Genomic DNA, 16,452 nt, shown 5'->3' on the forward strand with positions numbered 1-16,452 from the left:
CCCCCCCGGGGCCGGGCACGTACGCCCGGCAGGGCTTCCTGCAGAGCGCCAACGCCCCTCTCCCTTTCTCAGCAGCTCGTCCGGCGGATCCAGACGCTGTCCCAGCTGCTCCTCAGCCTCCAGGTACGCGGCTTTCGGGGAGCGTGGCAGGTTGCACGTGCCCTTCTCCGGGTTGAGGCTGTGGTCTGGGGGAAGGCCGGGCTCTTCCTGAAGCCGGCCGCTCACTGGCCCTCCCCTCCCCCAGGCGGTCATCGCCCAGCAGGACAGCTACGTGGAGACGCAGAGGGCGGCCCTCCAGGAGCGGGAGAAGCAGTTCCGGCTGCAGTCGACGCGCGGGAACCTGCTGCTGGAGCAGGAGCGGCAGCGCAACTTCGAGAAGCAGCGGGAGGAGCTGGCGGGCTTGCAGAAGCTGCAGGGCCAGCTGCGGCTGGAGCAGCAGCGCTGGGAGCGCGAGCGGGAGCGCCAGCGCCAGGAGCTGGGCCTGGCCTCGGCGCGGCTGCAACAGCGTGAGAGCGAGGCGCTGCGGCTGCAGGAGCAGCTGAGCCAGGAGCGCGAGGAGCTGGAGAGCCAGCGCCAGGCCTACCAGCACGACCTGGAGCGGCTGCGCGAAGCCCAGCGCGCCGTGGAGCGGGAGCGCGAGCGGCTGGAGCTGCTGCGCAGAGTGAAGAAGCAGAACACGGTGCCCGGGGCGGCCGGGGCGCTGCCGCCCGAGGTGCTTGCGGAGGTGAGCGCCGGGGGTGCGTCCTGGGCCCGCGCGGGTGCGGGCGTGTCTGTGAGTTGTGAGTGCATGAGCACATGCGTGGGTGTGTATGTATTTTGGGGACAGGCGGTAAACGGCAGCTCCGTCGGACCAGCGTCAGCCTCTGCCCAGATCTGACCCTCCCAGCTAAGAAGCTTCCGTTAAGCCACCCCTGACCCGGGAGTTGGGCGGGCAGGCAGGCCAGGTCCATCCATCTCCAAAAACCCCGCCCCACCCAGGAGCCGGCAGAGTGCGGGGCAAGGCTGGCCCGCAGCGCCATGCAAATCTGTGGGGCGTGGCTCCTTGTCGGGACACGGAAGGGCTGCCCAAAGGAACCAGCATTGGTGTCTTCTGTCACTCTTTCAGGCCCAGACGCCCAGCCACACTCCCAGCTTCAACGGGGAAGGGCTGGAAGGGTCCGCGGCCCTGACTAAAGCGCCACGGCCCCGGGTGAGCTCGCTGCTGTCTGGTGCCGGGCCTGAGTACGCAGAGCGCCCCGAGGTGACCCGCAGGGACAGCACCCCGGCTGAGGGTCGGCCAGCCAAGAGCGACGTGCCCATCCAGCTGCTCAGCGCCACTAACCAGATCCAGAGGCAGGCGGCCGTGCAGCAGCAGATCCCCACCAAGCTGGCCGCCTCCACCAAGGGCGGCAAGGACAAGGGCGGCAAGAGCCGGGGCTCCCACCGTTCGGAGAGCTCAGGTGAGTCAGGGCCTCCTGGCAGCCCCCTCCCTACCTTGCCCAGGGCCCGCCTGGCCCCTCGCCTTTGGAGGGGGCATCGGGAGGAAACCCCAAGGCACAGCTAGTGAGGCAGCTGAAGCTGCCCCCTCGCCTCCCACACGTGGAGGTCTTTCATCTCAAAGAGCAAAAAAATGGAAACATCAAACCTCAGCTCTGTTCCCGCCTTGGCCCTCAAACTGGGATCAGGGACAAGGGAACACGCTGGTGATTCAGAAACGAGCCTTGGAAACCTTTGCACAGTTAGTTACCCCGGGCGGGAAGTCGGGCAGGAAGTTGCACAGTGATGATGCTACCGCTCCCCCACCAAGCCCCGCCCTGCGCTGGTCCAGGTGCTGCCAGCTCTGCTGGTGTCCTTGCTCCACCAATGGCACACTCAGCCCTTGGCACCAGAGCACCCTGCAGCCAGTTGGCCCTGGTAGGGAAGGCCCAGGGGGAGAGTCCCTGGGACATTCCTGGGGAGCAGGGCCTGTGTCCCAGGACCACGGGGCAGCAGGGTCACGGTGCCTCTCGTCCAAAGGTTGAATGACTCCAGGGCCTTCTGTGGTCGGGCAGGGGTGTCTGCCCTGGATTTTGTCACTGAATTTGGGGCGCTAATGTCTGAGTGGGGTCTATTCCTGGGAACGGGCGCTGGGGAAAGTGTGGGCGAGAAGTGGGATGAGGCCCTGGGCCCAGGTCCGCAGAGCGCTCCTGTGCCTGGAGCGAGGCCGAGCACCCCAGCCGGCACCTTCCTCCCGCTTCCAGCCTCATTTGACCTGAAGCAGCCACTGCTTCTCAACAAGTTCATGGGCAAAGAGGAGAACGCCTCTCGGAGCCGCCGCTCGCTGAGTCCCGTCCTGCGCAGCTCCACACCGCCCCCAGGTGAGCCGGCCTGCACCCCGCCCCCAGCCCCTGGCACCCACAGTGCCTGGCAGCTGCTGACACCCACAACCCCCTCTCTCTTTCAGACTCCTGCCTCCCAGCCCCAAGCCCGGTCCCGGCTGATGCCCCCAACGAGTACTTCACCCTCAAGGCCTGGGGGGCGTCCTTCCCACCCGCGGCCCTGTTCTCCACACCACTCGACAAGGAGGAAGCCAGCAAGGAAGATGTCATCTTCTTCTAGGGGGCGTGGCTCAGGCTGCAGACCCCTTCCCGTGCCGCCACCATCCGTGCTCTCCGGGGACGCGCCCCGCGGCCCTCTCCCCTTCCCAAATAGGCCTCTGCCAACCACCACCAGGCCGGGGCAGCGTTGGCCTGCCATCTTGAGGCTCTCTGTAGGATTAGCAGTGGTGCCTGGGCAACTTTGTAAACTTATTTTTTCTAATACACAAAGGAGAGTTTTTAACGGAAGGTTGAACCAAAGCTAACCCATGGAGCTGTCATCGTAGCGCCCCAGTTGGGTAGAGGAGGGACCAACTCCAGGCTGTGTTTGCAAGGTAGTGACCAAATGTGGTGGTTCCACCTAGAGCATGACAACAGGCCAGACCCTGGCCTGAGGAGATGCTGGCCCAGGCTGGGCTCCATGGCCACCAGGAGACCCTGGAACGAGTCATTATGGCACCAGAAGGGGCCCAGTGGTGTTGGCTCTGTCCACAGAATCAGGCAGAATTGACTTCCAGGAGTGGGTTCGTGGTGAACCTCCAGACCAAGACATGAGCCCAGCCAGGGGTAGCACACAGCTCTCCCGGGACAGGGCCACAGGGCTGGGCAGCCAGAGAGGTTGGCTGATGGCTTGCCTGGCGGGTCCTACAGGTGCAGAAACTCGTCCTGAAAGGGGCTGGCCTGGAAGGGACTGACCGTAGCTCATTTTAATGTGGTGGAGGTTTTTAAAACCTGCTCTTGTCAAACTCGGTGCTTTCCCAAGGCGCCTCACCAAGGCAGTGTGGTTCTGTGGGCCTCTCGAACACCAGGCGCCCAGGAAGCCAAGTCCAGAGCTTCAGCCAGGGCTGGCACACACCTGAGGGTCCCAGCCCCGGGTGGAGGGTCCTCCATCCCCATGAGATGGGCCAGTTGTTCCAGGGCTGCCAGGGGGTAGCCCCTAGGGCTGGTGTTCCGAGCCGATGGGCAGATGCTGGGACAAAGGGCAGTGGGGTGGAACGCTGGGGGGACCCACGTGGCCTGGGTGGTGACTGTTGCCAGCCAGTGCACAGACGGCCGCCTCGCGGGCACCTCAAGTCCAGCGAGCTGTCGCAGCTTATTGTCAACAAACACCCAGGAGGAGGGAGAAGGCCACCGGTCCAGCCCCGAGGCGAGGCTGTAGGTGTCGGGGATGGCGCCGCGTGTCCATAAACAGTCCCAGCGTGGTAACTGGGTCAGACCCACATTCCAGCTCTGGCCAAGTGCAGGCTTGGGTGCCAGGCGGGAGGGCGGGGCATTCCAGCCTTTTCCTGCACCCCAGGCTCCCCAGTGGAACCCACAGCCCGAAGCATTGGCAGGAAGACTGAGTCCTGGCGGAACGGGAGCCCGGGCACCCGGGGCGAGGTGACACAGCCAGCAGTGACAAGGAATTGACAGTGGTTCCGTACCTCTCCAGAGCTGTTTCCTGCCCCTCTGGGGACCTCCCCCACCTCGCCCTTGCCCGAGGGCCTGCGGCACCAGCGAGCAGCAAAGAGCAGCAGCCTCCCTGCCCCAGGACACGTGCCACGTCTGTAATCAGTGTTTGTGTTTTGTACTGAGACGCATCAGAGCACTTTAGAAAAGTTGACTTTTTAAGTTCCTGTCCTGTTGTGAAGAGGACATTGCTGGGCCGCGAGCCCCACCCACAGATCCGCTGTGACCCTCCCAGAGGATTCCTCGGGCGATCAGCAGCTCGAGGCCACGTGGATATCAGCCGAGGAGATTTCTGGGTGGTGCCAGCAGCCGGGCAGCACCGTGGGCACATCTCACCAGGACCCCGAGGTCACTCCCGGGTAGAGTCCAGTCTTATTTGTAAAGTTAGGGGTCGAGCAGATGTTCCTATTTCTGTGGGATCTGTGCACGTTAATCGTGACCATGACCTTAGTTCACCCGACAATTATTTTTACAATGATGGCAGCATTTCCTCACTGTGATATATGTCGGAACCGCCCTAGAACTTAAGACCTGATTCTAGCAATAAACGTGTCTGAGATGAGCTGACTGGAGAGGCGGTTCTTTGGAGTTTTGTTTAAGGATCACCTGCCCAAAGGTTGGTGCTGCAGTGTGCTTTCGGGGCGGGGGGCGGGGAGGAAAGGAGCCTCAGACCCTCTGCTGCACTAGGAGGCCTGGACGCCAGGCCCAGGGCCTGCCTGTGATGCCCTGTCCCTCCCATGTGGGCCCAGGACACCACAGCAGTGCTCTCTGCCGCTGTCACCTCTCCTGCTGGGTGCACTGCTCCCCCTGCCCCGAGGCTGGGGTGGGGAATGTAGGAAGGCGGGGGCACCTCCCAGGCAAGTGACAGCACCTTCCCCCCGCTGGGCATCAGCTCAGACCGGGGGTTGGATGGACTGCATAGAGAGAGCCCAGGCCAGGTAGCCTGCTCTGTTCCCGGTGAGGAAGCCCCAGACAGTGATTCCATCTGGACAAAGTTGGAGGCAGTGCCAGTGCCAAGGTGGCTACAGTGGCCCCCAGGGAGAGCGCTGACGAAGCCAGGGTGCGGAGAATGCCGCCAGGTCCTCCCGCCCTGGCCGGTCCCCTCCCACTTAGGCCGCCCCTGTGGTCCTGGGGCGTCAGCCTCCTCGACAAGGTGGGGCCCCTCAGCCTCCCTGCTCCCTGACGGAGCACACGCTCCCCGAGTCCCGCGCCGGGGCCAGTCCCCTGGAATTGTCTTGCTTCACCCCAACCTGCAGCTGAGCTGCCAGCCCAGGGAAGGGCATGGGGCAGGGTGTGGCCACACGACAGTTGGAGCCGGCTCCTGGTCACCAGCCCACCCAGCTGTGCCTGAGGCTGTCAGCTGCGTCCCCACCCCGCTGCCCAGGCCCAAGGGGGACGCCAGCCTCCTGGGGCACCTGTGACCTGCCGTGTTACACGTCCAGGTGTTCACGTGGTCCCCTGACAAACACGCTGCCTTCCAGGTGTTAACTCAGCAAGTCTCCCGACAGGTAGGCAGGTGCCACTCTGACCCCCACCCTAATGTCGCTGGTGCCTCTGGGTGCTGGGAAGGCAGAGCGTGCCCCCCCTTTACCAGAGGGAAGAGGGACCCCCTCCCTCCTCCTCCCCCCTCCCCTAGCCCAGAGGTAGCCCCCCCGTTGGATGGGGCCAGGTGGGGTCCCTGCAGCCACCCCAGCTCTTCCCGGCCACGTACCTTCTTTGTAAAAGAACAAAATGTGGTTGAAAGCACATGAGGCTTTAGGGACTGTAAACACCGCCGGTGCGTTGGGTCTCCCTGGTGCTTCTGAGTTGTGAGGGAGAGCGCCATTCCCTCCGCTTTCCCGCCAGGACTCAGATGTGGAGGGTCACAGGCAAGAGCCAGGGGCAGATGTGGGCCACCCACCAACCACCGAGGCCACCCGAGGCCACATGCGTGTGGCCTCTCAAACGTCAGACTGGAAAACAAGCTCGTCCTGTCCTGCCTGCCGTGCTCTCCACGAGCTGGGAGACAGGAGCCTCGGGTGTCTGCAGAGATGCTCAGAGCCCATGAAATGCTCAGACCAGCCCTGAACGGACAACGGCAGCTCTGGGTCCAAGCGGTGGCTGTGAGATGCTTCGGCCATGACAGGCACCCCGTGATGCCCAGGAGCACGAGACCCGGGCACAGCCTGGTGGAGTCAGCATCCACGGCCGGGGTGCCTGAGCCCGCGGGGAGGGAGGACCACCCTCCATGGCTGAGGGCCACTCAGGGTCGGCGGGCTGTGCTTGGCAGCATCGGAGGGGACCACCGGCCAAGGATGCTCCAAAGGCAGGCGGGGAAGTGTGGTTTCCCACTGCGGCTCCAGCCTGCAGGAGGCTGAACCCAGGCCCACAGGGGGACCTGCACACCCTCCCTAAAATAAGGCCCAGGGGCACCCCCGCCCGCCGGGGGGGGAGAGGGCGTGTGAGTGAGCGGACAGGAGGGACCCAGGCATTAGGAATAAGCTCTCACACCTGGCCTCGCACCAGCACCACCGCCTTTAATTGATTCTCATTTCACTTTCTTCAGGCCCACCTGGCGCTCGCCATCACAATCCGGCTCCCCCGCTCGCCTTTTGGATACAGGACTCCGGCCTGCGGGTGCCTGTTCCACTGCACCGAGTCTCGGGGTCTACCCACTCCGCCCACACCCACCCGCCCCTTTGGGGGCTCGTGCCCCAGGCTGCTCTGCACATCCTCTGGCCGCACCTCCCCACATCTGGCCTTGATCTGCTCAATTAAAGACCTGGCCCCTCCCGGGCGATCGCTGCTCCGTGGGAAGGGTCGCCGTCAGGGTTCCGGCTCCCCAGTCCGTCAGGGGTGGCATAGGCCTGGCTGCCGGCCCCGGCTGCCTGGTACATGCTAAGGAGCGAGGAGATGGTGCCCAGGAGGCCCACCAGCCACGGGCGGAAGCGGCCGGCCCACAGGATGCCTGGGGGCAGCCAGTGCACCGCGTTGGCCAGGTCAGCCAGGTTGCTCAGGAGGGTCAGTGCCTCCGACCGGATCTGGGCCTCCACGGCCCTCCGCTTGCCCTGGGGCAGCCGGCTGTGGGAGCAGAGTTGGGGGGTGCTCAGGGAAGGCCCAGGCGCCCCCCGCCCACCCGCAGGGGCAGGGCAAGGAGTGCTGGGGAGGGAGGAGGACTGGCAGGGCTGCGTCCAGGTCACACTCGCCAGAGGTTGCCCACGGCAGGAGCGAGAGTCTCAGGTCCACACCTCCGTCCTCCTGAACCAGTGGAGCTGGGCAGGGGTGTGGGCAGCTTCTGGGCCTGTGCTGGGCGTGGCCCTACCCCGTGTTCTCTCCCAGGATGAGATAGTGACTGACCTTGGTCCTCAGCAAACAGACTCCATCTCCCATCATCCTCCCTGATGGGGGCACGGCCGTGAAGGCTCAGTCCTGGAGTCCTGGCTCTGCCACTTCCTGCCTAGGGGGCCTCCAGCTAGCCTCAGTTTCCCCATCTGTAAAAGTGCTACATCCACCCGGAGGTAGCAGCGAGGCCCCTCAACGTGGCACACGTCATGCCCCCCCAACAACGGGGCCTGCACAGGGCGGGGCTGATCGCTGGTGACTCTGAGCACCTCCCTGGCTTGGGGAGACCCTCTGGGGTACCCAGCCTGCAGGAAGAAGTCGGCCTGTCTCCTGGGCGAAACCCCGGACGTCGTACCTGGTGAGGGCTGCCAGGGGGCTCCTCAGCCTCTGTCTCAGCTTCAGGACCATCCACAGGGACCTGCAACACCACAGAGGATGGTGTTGGAGAAGGCGGGTGGGGTGCGCAGGGGCCTGAGGGGAGGCTCCCGCCTGCCACTGTGGCCACAGGTTCCCTGTAAAGTTTGCCAGCCTCGCCAGTGGGTGGCTCCATCTGTCCTGCGCCCTTCTGGAGCGCCAGAGCAGCCGTGCCTCGGAAGCTCCTGGGGACTCATCCCTAAGGCAGGCCCCCCACCTATTGGGGCTGCAGGTTTGGGAGCGTCCAGTGTTTCTGACCTGGCCAGTCAGGCTCCAGCCCAGCCTCTGTGAAACATTGGCCCCAGGACCACAGCTCAAAAGAACATTGTGCCACGTGCAGGGTTGATGGCCCAGCTGGGTATGGATACAGTGAGGCGGTGAGGAGGAAAAGCAGAGGCGGCGAAGACCCCCACGCTTCCAGCCTGTCTTCCCGTCAGCCTGGGGATCTCGGGTGTTCCCTTCCAGCCCCCTGGCGGGCGGCCCCACTGCTTACCTAGCAATCCCCAGGAGCAGGGAGAGGCCCCAGAGGGCTGTGCTCAGTGTCAACCATGGCGCAGACTCCACATGGAGGATTTTGGCGTCGGCAGCCCAGGCGACGTGCTCACAGGGGTAGTAGAGCTGGTCAGCCAGGTTGCCCAGGACAGACACGCAGCGGACAAAGATGGCCTCCTCCTGCAGGACCGGGAGAGATGGGGGGCTGGGCCTGGGATCAGACCTACCCACAGCCCATGTTAGGCGCCCAGGCCATGCCAGGTGGCAGTCACAGGGCAATGTCCAGGCCTGGCAGGCTGGCCTGTAGCTGGCACTGCAGGAGAACAAAGGCCTGATTTCTCAGCAGTGTGGTCAACATTGCCCAGTGAAGTGGCGGGTCTGAACTCAGCCACTCAGTGGAATCCCCCAGGGAGTTTCAAAAACACCGCACCCAGCCCCCAGCCCCAGAGATTCTGCCTCACCAAGGCTGGGGTGGGCCCCAGCACCAGGAAATGTTTTTAAGTCCCTGGGTGATTCCCATGTAGGACAACTTGGGACAGCCTGCATCAGAACCTTCCTAGCTCCTGTGCGTGGGTGTCTGGTACAGGACCCTGAGAGGGGAGCAGGGGAGGCAGCCCCACAGGGAACCCTGAGCAGGCAGATCAGGGTGGCCGGGTGGGCTGCCACACACCCGGTGCCAACTTCCAGCAGGCACTACGCTGCAAGGCTTGGGTCACCTCCCCCAAAGCAGAAAGGGGTCACCACCCCTGCAAACAGGCAAACTGAGGCTCTTAGAGGAAGGTGCCAGCTGCCCCATCTCATACAGGGATGGGCCTCAGGCTGTTGAGTTGCAAATCCCATGCCCTCCAACCCTGAGTCCTGAACCCCTGCCTGCACCCAGCGAGGCAGGGACAGCTGAGGCTGCCGGAGCCTCTACCCTGGGCTCTGCCCCTCAGGGTCCGGCCCCCTCAAGGCCTCCAAGCTGGCCGGGTCGCCAGCCAAGTCCTTCACTTCTCTGCCTTTAACCTCGTCATCCTCACTGCCTGCCATACCCTCTGCCTCTTCTCTGTCGTCCCAGGAACCCCGCTCTCCCAGCCAAGCCCCCACCAATGCTCGCTGCCCGCCTCCTTCCTACTGGCCAGCTGTGATCCTGCCTCCCTCTGGGTTCTGAATCCCACTCCAGCTCCGCCATCCTGTCTGGGGCCTTCTGGGATGTTCTGACACACTTCACCCCTCCGTGAGGATGGGGCCTCCCACCCCCACCCCAACGTGCTCATTCCGCTGGTGTTTCCTGAGAAGCAGCAAAAGGTCCGGGCCCTATGGAAGAAGATTCTCACCGGGGCGGGAGGTGGGAGCTGGGGGGACCAACAAAAGAGGTTCTTGTTCTGGCCAAGGGACATAGGAGATGCAGGGAGCCCCCCACCCCTTGCCTGGGGACTCAGGGGAGTCCTCACAGAGGAGATGGGGGGGATGCACAGGAAGCTGAAGAGATGGGTGTCAAAGCAGGAGGAAAGTCCAGGGAAACACTTGAGATTGGGGATGATGAGGCCACGGGCACTGGGGCAGAATGGGGGAGCATCTGAGTAAGTGGGTCAGAGAGGAGACCCTTGGAGAGCAGTGAGGAGGGGCAGGGCAGCCCAGGAAGGGGGCATGACTCAGCCAGGCTGGCCCAGGGCAGCTTCTCAGCCCATCCCCTGGGGGGCACAAGATTGTACCACCATCCAGACCGGATGAGGAACACTGCTCTAGATCCACTGGTGAAATGATGCGGTTCTGTTGGAGTAACGGCAAGATGTAACTAATCTACATGTCCAACAGGGGATCAGTTAAATAAATCACCATCTGGCTATATATGTGTACTATGTGGCCATAATGAAGGAAGAAGCATCTTTTGGTTTTTGTGTTTTGGTTTTGTTTTTGGCTGCACCATGTGGCTTTTGCTAGGATCTCAGTTCCCCGACCAGGGATGGAACCTGGGCTCTCGGCAGTGAGAGCGCGGAGTCCTAACCACTGGACTGCCAGGGAATTCCTGGAAGGAGCTTCCTTTGGATTGATATGCAATGACCTCCAAGTTGTACTGTTACGTGAAAAAAGCAAGTGGCAGAAGAGTGTAAATGGCATGCAACTACTTATGTGAGCAATGTGTATTTGCCTGTGCAGGTGCAGGAGATCTCATAAAGGAAACACAAGAAGCTGACAACAGTGGCTGCCTCTGAGGAGGAAAATTGGCGGCCAGAGGGTCAGGAAGGAGACAGACTTTCTAATTATGTAGTCTTTAGGGATGTGCAAACGTATGAGCTAACTTTTTTAATTAAAATTGAAATGAGAACATCTGATTGTCTCCAAAAGAAGTAAAATTGGGGACTTCCCTGGCGGTCCAGTGGTCAAGACTCCACACTTCCAATGCAGGGGGCGCAGGTTCCATCCCTGGTCAGGGAGCTAAGTTCCCACATGCTGTGCAGTGTGGCCAAAAAAAAAAAAAGTAAAATTGAAAAAAGTAATAAACTGCCCACATGATTGCCTTTATAAAGACCAGTCCATAAGATGCTGACTTCCCGGGGTCCACACCCCCTCCCTTCAGCCCAATGCGCCCTGTTACCTCTGCCCCCAGGCCGTACTGCTTAGTGTGGACGAACATGGCCACGTCATCAAAGAGTCGCAGGACGGTCCTGCAGTGGCTGAGTTGGGAGGACAGTGCCAGCAGGCGTGTCCCCACTTCTGACCTGGCAGGACATTGTTCCACCAGGACCCCGCCCACCAGCTGGCAGCAGTACCCCAGGGTTCGCATCTGTGGGAAACCAGAAGCAGTCAGCATGGCCCTGCTGCAGGACTGAGCTGGATCACCCCTGACCTGGCCGTGGACCCCATAAGATCAAGTGGGAGGACAAGTCTCAATCAACAAACTTCCAGTAAAAGCCAAAAGTTGAAAAGGATACTTGTAGGTGGGATAAATGGAGACACATGACATCATTGTCCAAAAGGCACTGGGAAACTAACAGAGTATTGGCTCATGTCGCTGAATGGCACAGTCTTTGGAGACATAGGTGATGGGGACAAGAAAAAGAAACCCCCATTTCCCACCTCCTGGATCCTCCTTTTCCCAGCATGTAGGAGGGCTAGGTGGAAATGTATTGAATATATTTGCATCTACCTGGCTGCACCAAATTCTGTGGCTGGGCGGTAGATTGGGAAGGTGACCAGGCCTCAACCCAGTGGACAAAAGGATAATTTGTTTTTATTACTTTAGTGAGAAGCAACCCAGTGGTGATTTGGGAATCAGTGGGTGATTTGGGGCATGGTGAACTGGGTCTGCATCACCACCCTTATATCTTTATTTCATCTGCTTTTCAGAAGATACTTTTTCCTGTTGTTTTATATATTATTTTTACTTGTAATTCCTTTTCAGCACCTTTGTAATGGCAAAAACGCTGCAATTTAAATGTCCAGCTTGGGGGCATTTGTTAAAACCTGAACACCCAATCATATGGGATTCGGTTGGAACCTGAATGCCCAGCTACTGGTACACTCCCTAGTACAACCTGAATGCCTACCTGTAAGAGACTGATTGGGACAAGCTCAGAGTCTGACCTCAGGGGCCTGGAAGGAACTATCTAAATACCCAAGCAGAGGGGATGTGGTCAGATCCTAAACATCCAGCCATAGGGAAAGCCCTGCAAAATCTTAAATCCCCATATGAGATTGTTTGGGACAACTCAGGGACCAACTACAGTGGCCTAGTCCGATCCTACATGTCCAGACATGGATTTGTTTGGCATGGAAATGTCCAGCCAGGTTGAATTGGCCAGAACAACCTAGGTGCCCGACTATAGGGGATTTATCAGGATCCAAATATCCAGCCAGAGGGTACCCTGCAACATCCTAAATCCTCATACGATATTGTTTGGGACCCAACGACCAGCTACAGTGATCCGGCTGGATCCCAATGTGCAAACGTGAGGATTTCGTTGGTACTGTAAATGTCCAGTCACGATGGGGTGGCCGGAACAACCTACATGTCCACTACTCGGGGACAGGGCCTCTGCCCTGGGGTATCGTGAGTGACCCCGCTCCCTCTCTGGCCTCAGTGTCCGGGTCTCGGGGCTTTGGCCCGACTCCGAGACCTCTGGCCGCGCTCCACCCCAGCCTCACCAGGCGGTCGCGGCCCCTATAGGACTCCAGCGCTGACGCCAGACCGCTCATGGCCACCATAGCGACTCCGCCGTGACGTCACCGCGACGTCAGCGCGCCGCGCCAGGGGGCGGGCCCGGCACTAGACTGCGCGCTCCCGGGAACGTTCTGCGCAGGCGCGGCTGCGACTGTTTGTGGGGCACCAGACCGTTTCTCTGCTTCTGGGAGGGACAGAGTTTGCAGCCTTGGGGCCGCCACGTGTGCGGTCCCCAGGGCCTGTGCACCCAGGTGGACCCTCGGAGTTAGCTACCCGTGTTTTCAAAGGTAACCAACTGCCCACACACACAAAAATATTCCAAGCAAAAGCACCAACCTCTTTGCCGTGGTCCAAGAAGGGAGTTCTCTAATTTTCCTGCTTCACCCTTTCTGTATTGTCTACTTGTCTGTAGGGAGCATGGATGGCTGTTGTCATATCATGTAAGGCATTTTTAGAAAGTCAAGGAAACTTGGGGGGATTCCCTGGCGGCCCAGCGGTTAGGACGCTGTGCTTCCACTGCAGGGGGCGAAAGTTCAGTCCCTGGGACTAAGATCCTGCATGCATGAATGCATAAATAAATAAACTCTTCCCCTTTAAAAAAAAAAAAATGTCAAGGAAACGCATAGAACCGTTCTAGAAGAATAGACGAGAATCTGATAACTGGTATTGCACCAGAGAGGATAACTGGGTGTCTGGTATTGACAAATAAAAACGCACACCGTGAGAGCTGTGAGTTTCGGGGTTTTTTTGTTTGTTTTGTTTTATTTTTTTAATTTATTTATTTATTTTTGGCTGTGTTGGGTCTTCGTTTCTGCGCGAGGGCTTTCTCTAGTCGCGGCAAGTGGGGGCCACTCTTCATCACGGTGCGCAGGCCTCTCACTGTCGCAGCCTCTCTTGTTGGGGAGCACAGGCTCCAGACGTGCAGGCTCAGTAGTTGTGGCTCACGGGCCTAGTTGCTCCGCGGCATGTGGGATCTTCCCAGACCAGGGCTCGAACCCGTGTCCCCTGCATTGGCAGGCAGATTCTCAACCACTGTACCACCAGGGAAGCCCGAGTTTCCGTTTTATTGAGGGATTTACTGAGGACTGTAGCCCTAGACACAGCCTCAGACAGCTCTGAGGAAAAGGTGGGGGGAAGGTCAGTATATGTGTGATTTTGGAGAAGGGTGTGTGTAATCACACATCTCAGGAGAACGTAGCTTCTGGTCACAAGGAACAAATACCACAGTTAATGATTTTAGTGTTTTTCTTAGTTTGGAAAGATGCAAGAATCCAGGCTCATAAAAAACTTGTCCTGAAAATATCTATCTGAAGTCCTGACAGTTTTCCCTGAGCAGAAAGAGCCTCATTCCTGATCTTCGGCCCTGAACTCCTGTCAGGGTTTGATGAAGGTCAGTGACTACAGTTGCCAATGATTCAGTCCTTGTAGAGCCAGACAGTGAGCAACATTCTTTGGTTGTCACTGGGAAGAGATTAAAATGTTCACCTTTGCACTGTTTTGTAGCTTTTGAATTTTGTGCAGTCTCTATGGACTAGCCGGTCAAAAAATTCAAAGACATTTTCTCAAAAAGTTAGCATAGCCTGTTTCCTTTTTTGTTGTTGTTAAATTGAGGTGAAATTCACATAACAAAAAGTTCACCATTTTAAGATATACAATTCAGTGACTTCCCTGGTGGCATTGTGGTTAAGACTCTGCACTCCTGGGCCTTCCCTGGTGGTGCAGTGGTTAAGAATCCACCTGCCAATGCCGGGGACACGGGTTCGAGCCCTGGTCCGGGAAGATCCCACATGCTGCGGAGCAACTAAGCCCGTGCGCCACAGCTACTGAGCCTGCGCTTTAGAGCCCACAAGCCGCAACTACTGAAGCCCGCGCACCTAGAGCCCGTGCTCCGCAACAAGAGAAGCCACCACAATGAGAAGCCTGCGCACCACAACAAAGAGTAGCCCCGGCTCTCAGCAACTAGAGAAAACCTGTGTGCAGCAGCAAAGACCCAATGCAGCCAAAAATTAAATAAATGAATAAATAAATAAATTTATAAAAAATAATAAAAAAAAAAAGACTCCGCACTCCCAATGCGGGGGGCCCAGTTTCAATCACTTGTCAGGGCACTAAATCCCATATGCGTGCTGCAACTAAGAGTTCACGTGCCACAACTAAGGAGCCCACCTGCTGCAACTAAGACCCGGAGCCACCAAATAAAAATAAATAAATAAATATTTTTTAAAAGAAAGATGTACAATTCAGTGGCATTTAGTACACTCACGTGTTGTACAGACATCCCACCTTTAGAGTTTTAAAACGTTTCCATCACTGCTCTGTCACTCTCTCGAGCAGTCACTCTATTCCTCTTCTCCCTAACCCCTAGCAACCACCATCTGCTTTCTGTGTCTATGGACTTACCTATTCTGGATATTTCATATAAATAGAATCATACCATATGTGAACATTTGTGTCTGGCTTCTTTCACCGACCCTGTTTTCGAGGTTCATCCACGTTGTGCATGTCTCAATACTTCATTCCTTTTGTGGCTGAATAATATTCCATGCTCTGGCTCTGTCACATTTTGTTTATCTGCTCATCGGTTGATGGACACTTGGGTTGTCTCTACCTTTTGACTCTTGTGAATAGTGCTGCTATGAACGTGGTGTACGTGTACTCGTTCTAGTCCCTGCTTTCAATTCCTTTGGGCATATACCTAGGAGCAGAATTGCTGGATTATAGGGTAACAATGTTTGACTTTTTTTTTTTTTTTTTTTTTTTTGTTGTTACCGGCCGGGCCTCCCCCTGTTGTGGCCTCTCCCCTTTGCGGAGCACAGGCTCCGGACGCGCAGGCTCAGTGGCCACGGGACTTCCCTGGTGGCATTGTGGTTAAGACTCTGCACTCCTGGGCCTTCCCTGGTGGTGCAGTGGTTAAGAATCCACCTGCCAATGCCGGGGACACGGGTTCGAGCCCTGGTCCGGGAAGATCCCACATGCTGCGGAGCAACTAAGCCCGTGCGCCACAGCTACTGAGCCTGCGCTTTAGAGCCCACAAGCCGCAACTACTGAAGCCCGCGCACCTAGAGCCCGTGCTCCGCAACAAGAGAAGCCACCACAATGAGAAGCCTGCGCACCACAACAAAGAGTAGCCCCGGCTCTCAGCAACTAGAGAAAACCTGTGTGCAGCAGCAAAGACCCAATGCAGCCAAAAATTAAATAAATGAATAAATAAATAAATTTATAAAAAATAATAAAAAAAAAAAGACTCCGCACTCCCAATGCGGGGGGCCCAGTTTCAATCACTTGTCAGGGCACTAAATCCCATATGCGTGCTGCAACTAAGAGTTCACGTGCCACAACTAAGGAGCCCACCTGCTGCAACTAAGACCCGGAGCCACCAAATAAAAATAAATAAATAAATATTTTTTAAAAGAAAGATGTACAATTCAGTGGCATTTAGTACACTCACGTGTTGTACAGACATCCCACCTTTAGAGTTTTAAAACGTTTCCATCACTGCTCTGTCACTCTCTCGAGCAGTCACTCTATTCCTCTTCTCCCTAACCCCTAGCAACCACCATCTGCTTTCTGTGTCTATGGACTTACCTATTCTGGATATTTCATATAAATAGAATCATACCATATGTGAACATTTGTGTCTGGCTTCTTTCACCGACCCTGTTTTCGAGGTTCATCCACGTTGTGCATGTCTCAATACTTCATTCCTTTTGTGGCTGAATAATATTCCATGCTCTGGCTCTGTCACATTTTGTTTATCTGCTCATCGGTTGATGGACACTTGGGTTGTCTCTACCTTTTGACTCTTGTGAATAGTGCTGCTATGAACGTGGTGTACGTGTACTCGTTCTAGTCCCTGCTTTCAATTCCTTTGGGCATATACCTAGGAGCAGAATTGCTGGATTATAGGGTAACAATGTTTGACTTTTTTTTTTTTTTTTTTTTTTTTTGGTTGCTGATCCGGGCCTCCCCCTGTTGTGGCCTCTCCCCTTTGCGGAGCACAGGCTCCGGACGCGCAGGCTCAGTGGCCACGGCTCACGGGCCCAGCCGCTCCGCGGCATGTGGGATCTTCCCGAAACG

General features: G+C 57.8%; 2 protein-coding genes across 2 annotated transcripts in view; one reads left to right on the forward strand and one right to left on the reverse strand.

Annotated features, from left to right (window-relative positions):
• The window catches only part of LOC103086095 (rho guanine nucleotide exchange factor 18), a 27,454-nt gene extending 24,877 nt beyond the window's left edge, over positions 1-2,577 (forward strand). The window contains exons 15-19 of the mRNA XM_007460588.1: positions 76-123; positions 245-724; positions 1,106-1,439; positions 2,220-2,336; positions 2,423-2,577. Of these exons, the coding sequence (XP_007460650.1) occupies positions 76-123; positions 245-724; positions 1,106-1,439; positions 2,220-2,336; positions 2,423-2,577 (1,134 nt within the window). The remainder of the gene's footprint in view (positions 1-75; positions 124-244; positions 725-1,105; positions 1,440-2,219; positions 2,337-2,422) is intronic.
• A 4,090-nt stretch (positions 2,578-6,667) lies between these two features.
• On the reverse strand, positions 6,668-12,452 carry PEX11G (peroxisomal biogenesis factor 11 gamma). Its single transcript, XM_007460589.1, has 5 exons — positions 12,360-12,452; positions 10,810-10,998; positions 8,233-8,411; positions 7,681-7,743; positions 6,668-7,064 (listed from the first exon to the last, which is right to left on the reverse strand). Exons 1-5 carry the CDS (start codon positions 12,417-12,419, stop codon positions 6,758-6,760), a joined length of 798 nt encoding a protein of 265 aa, XP_007460651.1. The 5' UTR covers positions 12,420-12,452; the 3' UTR covers positions 6,668-6,757.
• Between the last annotated feature and the right edge of the window lie 4,000 nt (positions 12,453-16,452).

Source organism: Lipotes vexillifer, unplaced genomic scaffold (genome assembly GCF_000442215.2).
Source record: "Lipotes vexillifer unplaced genomic scaffold, Lipotes_vexillifer_v1.1 scaffold1011, whole genome shotgun sequence".
Lineage (NCBI taxonomy): Eukaryota > Metazoa > Chordata > Mammalia > Artiodactyla > Lipotidae > Lipotes > Lipotes vexillifer.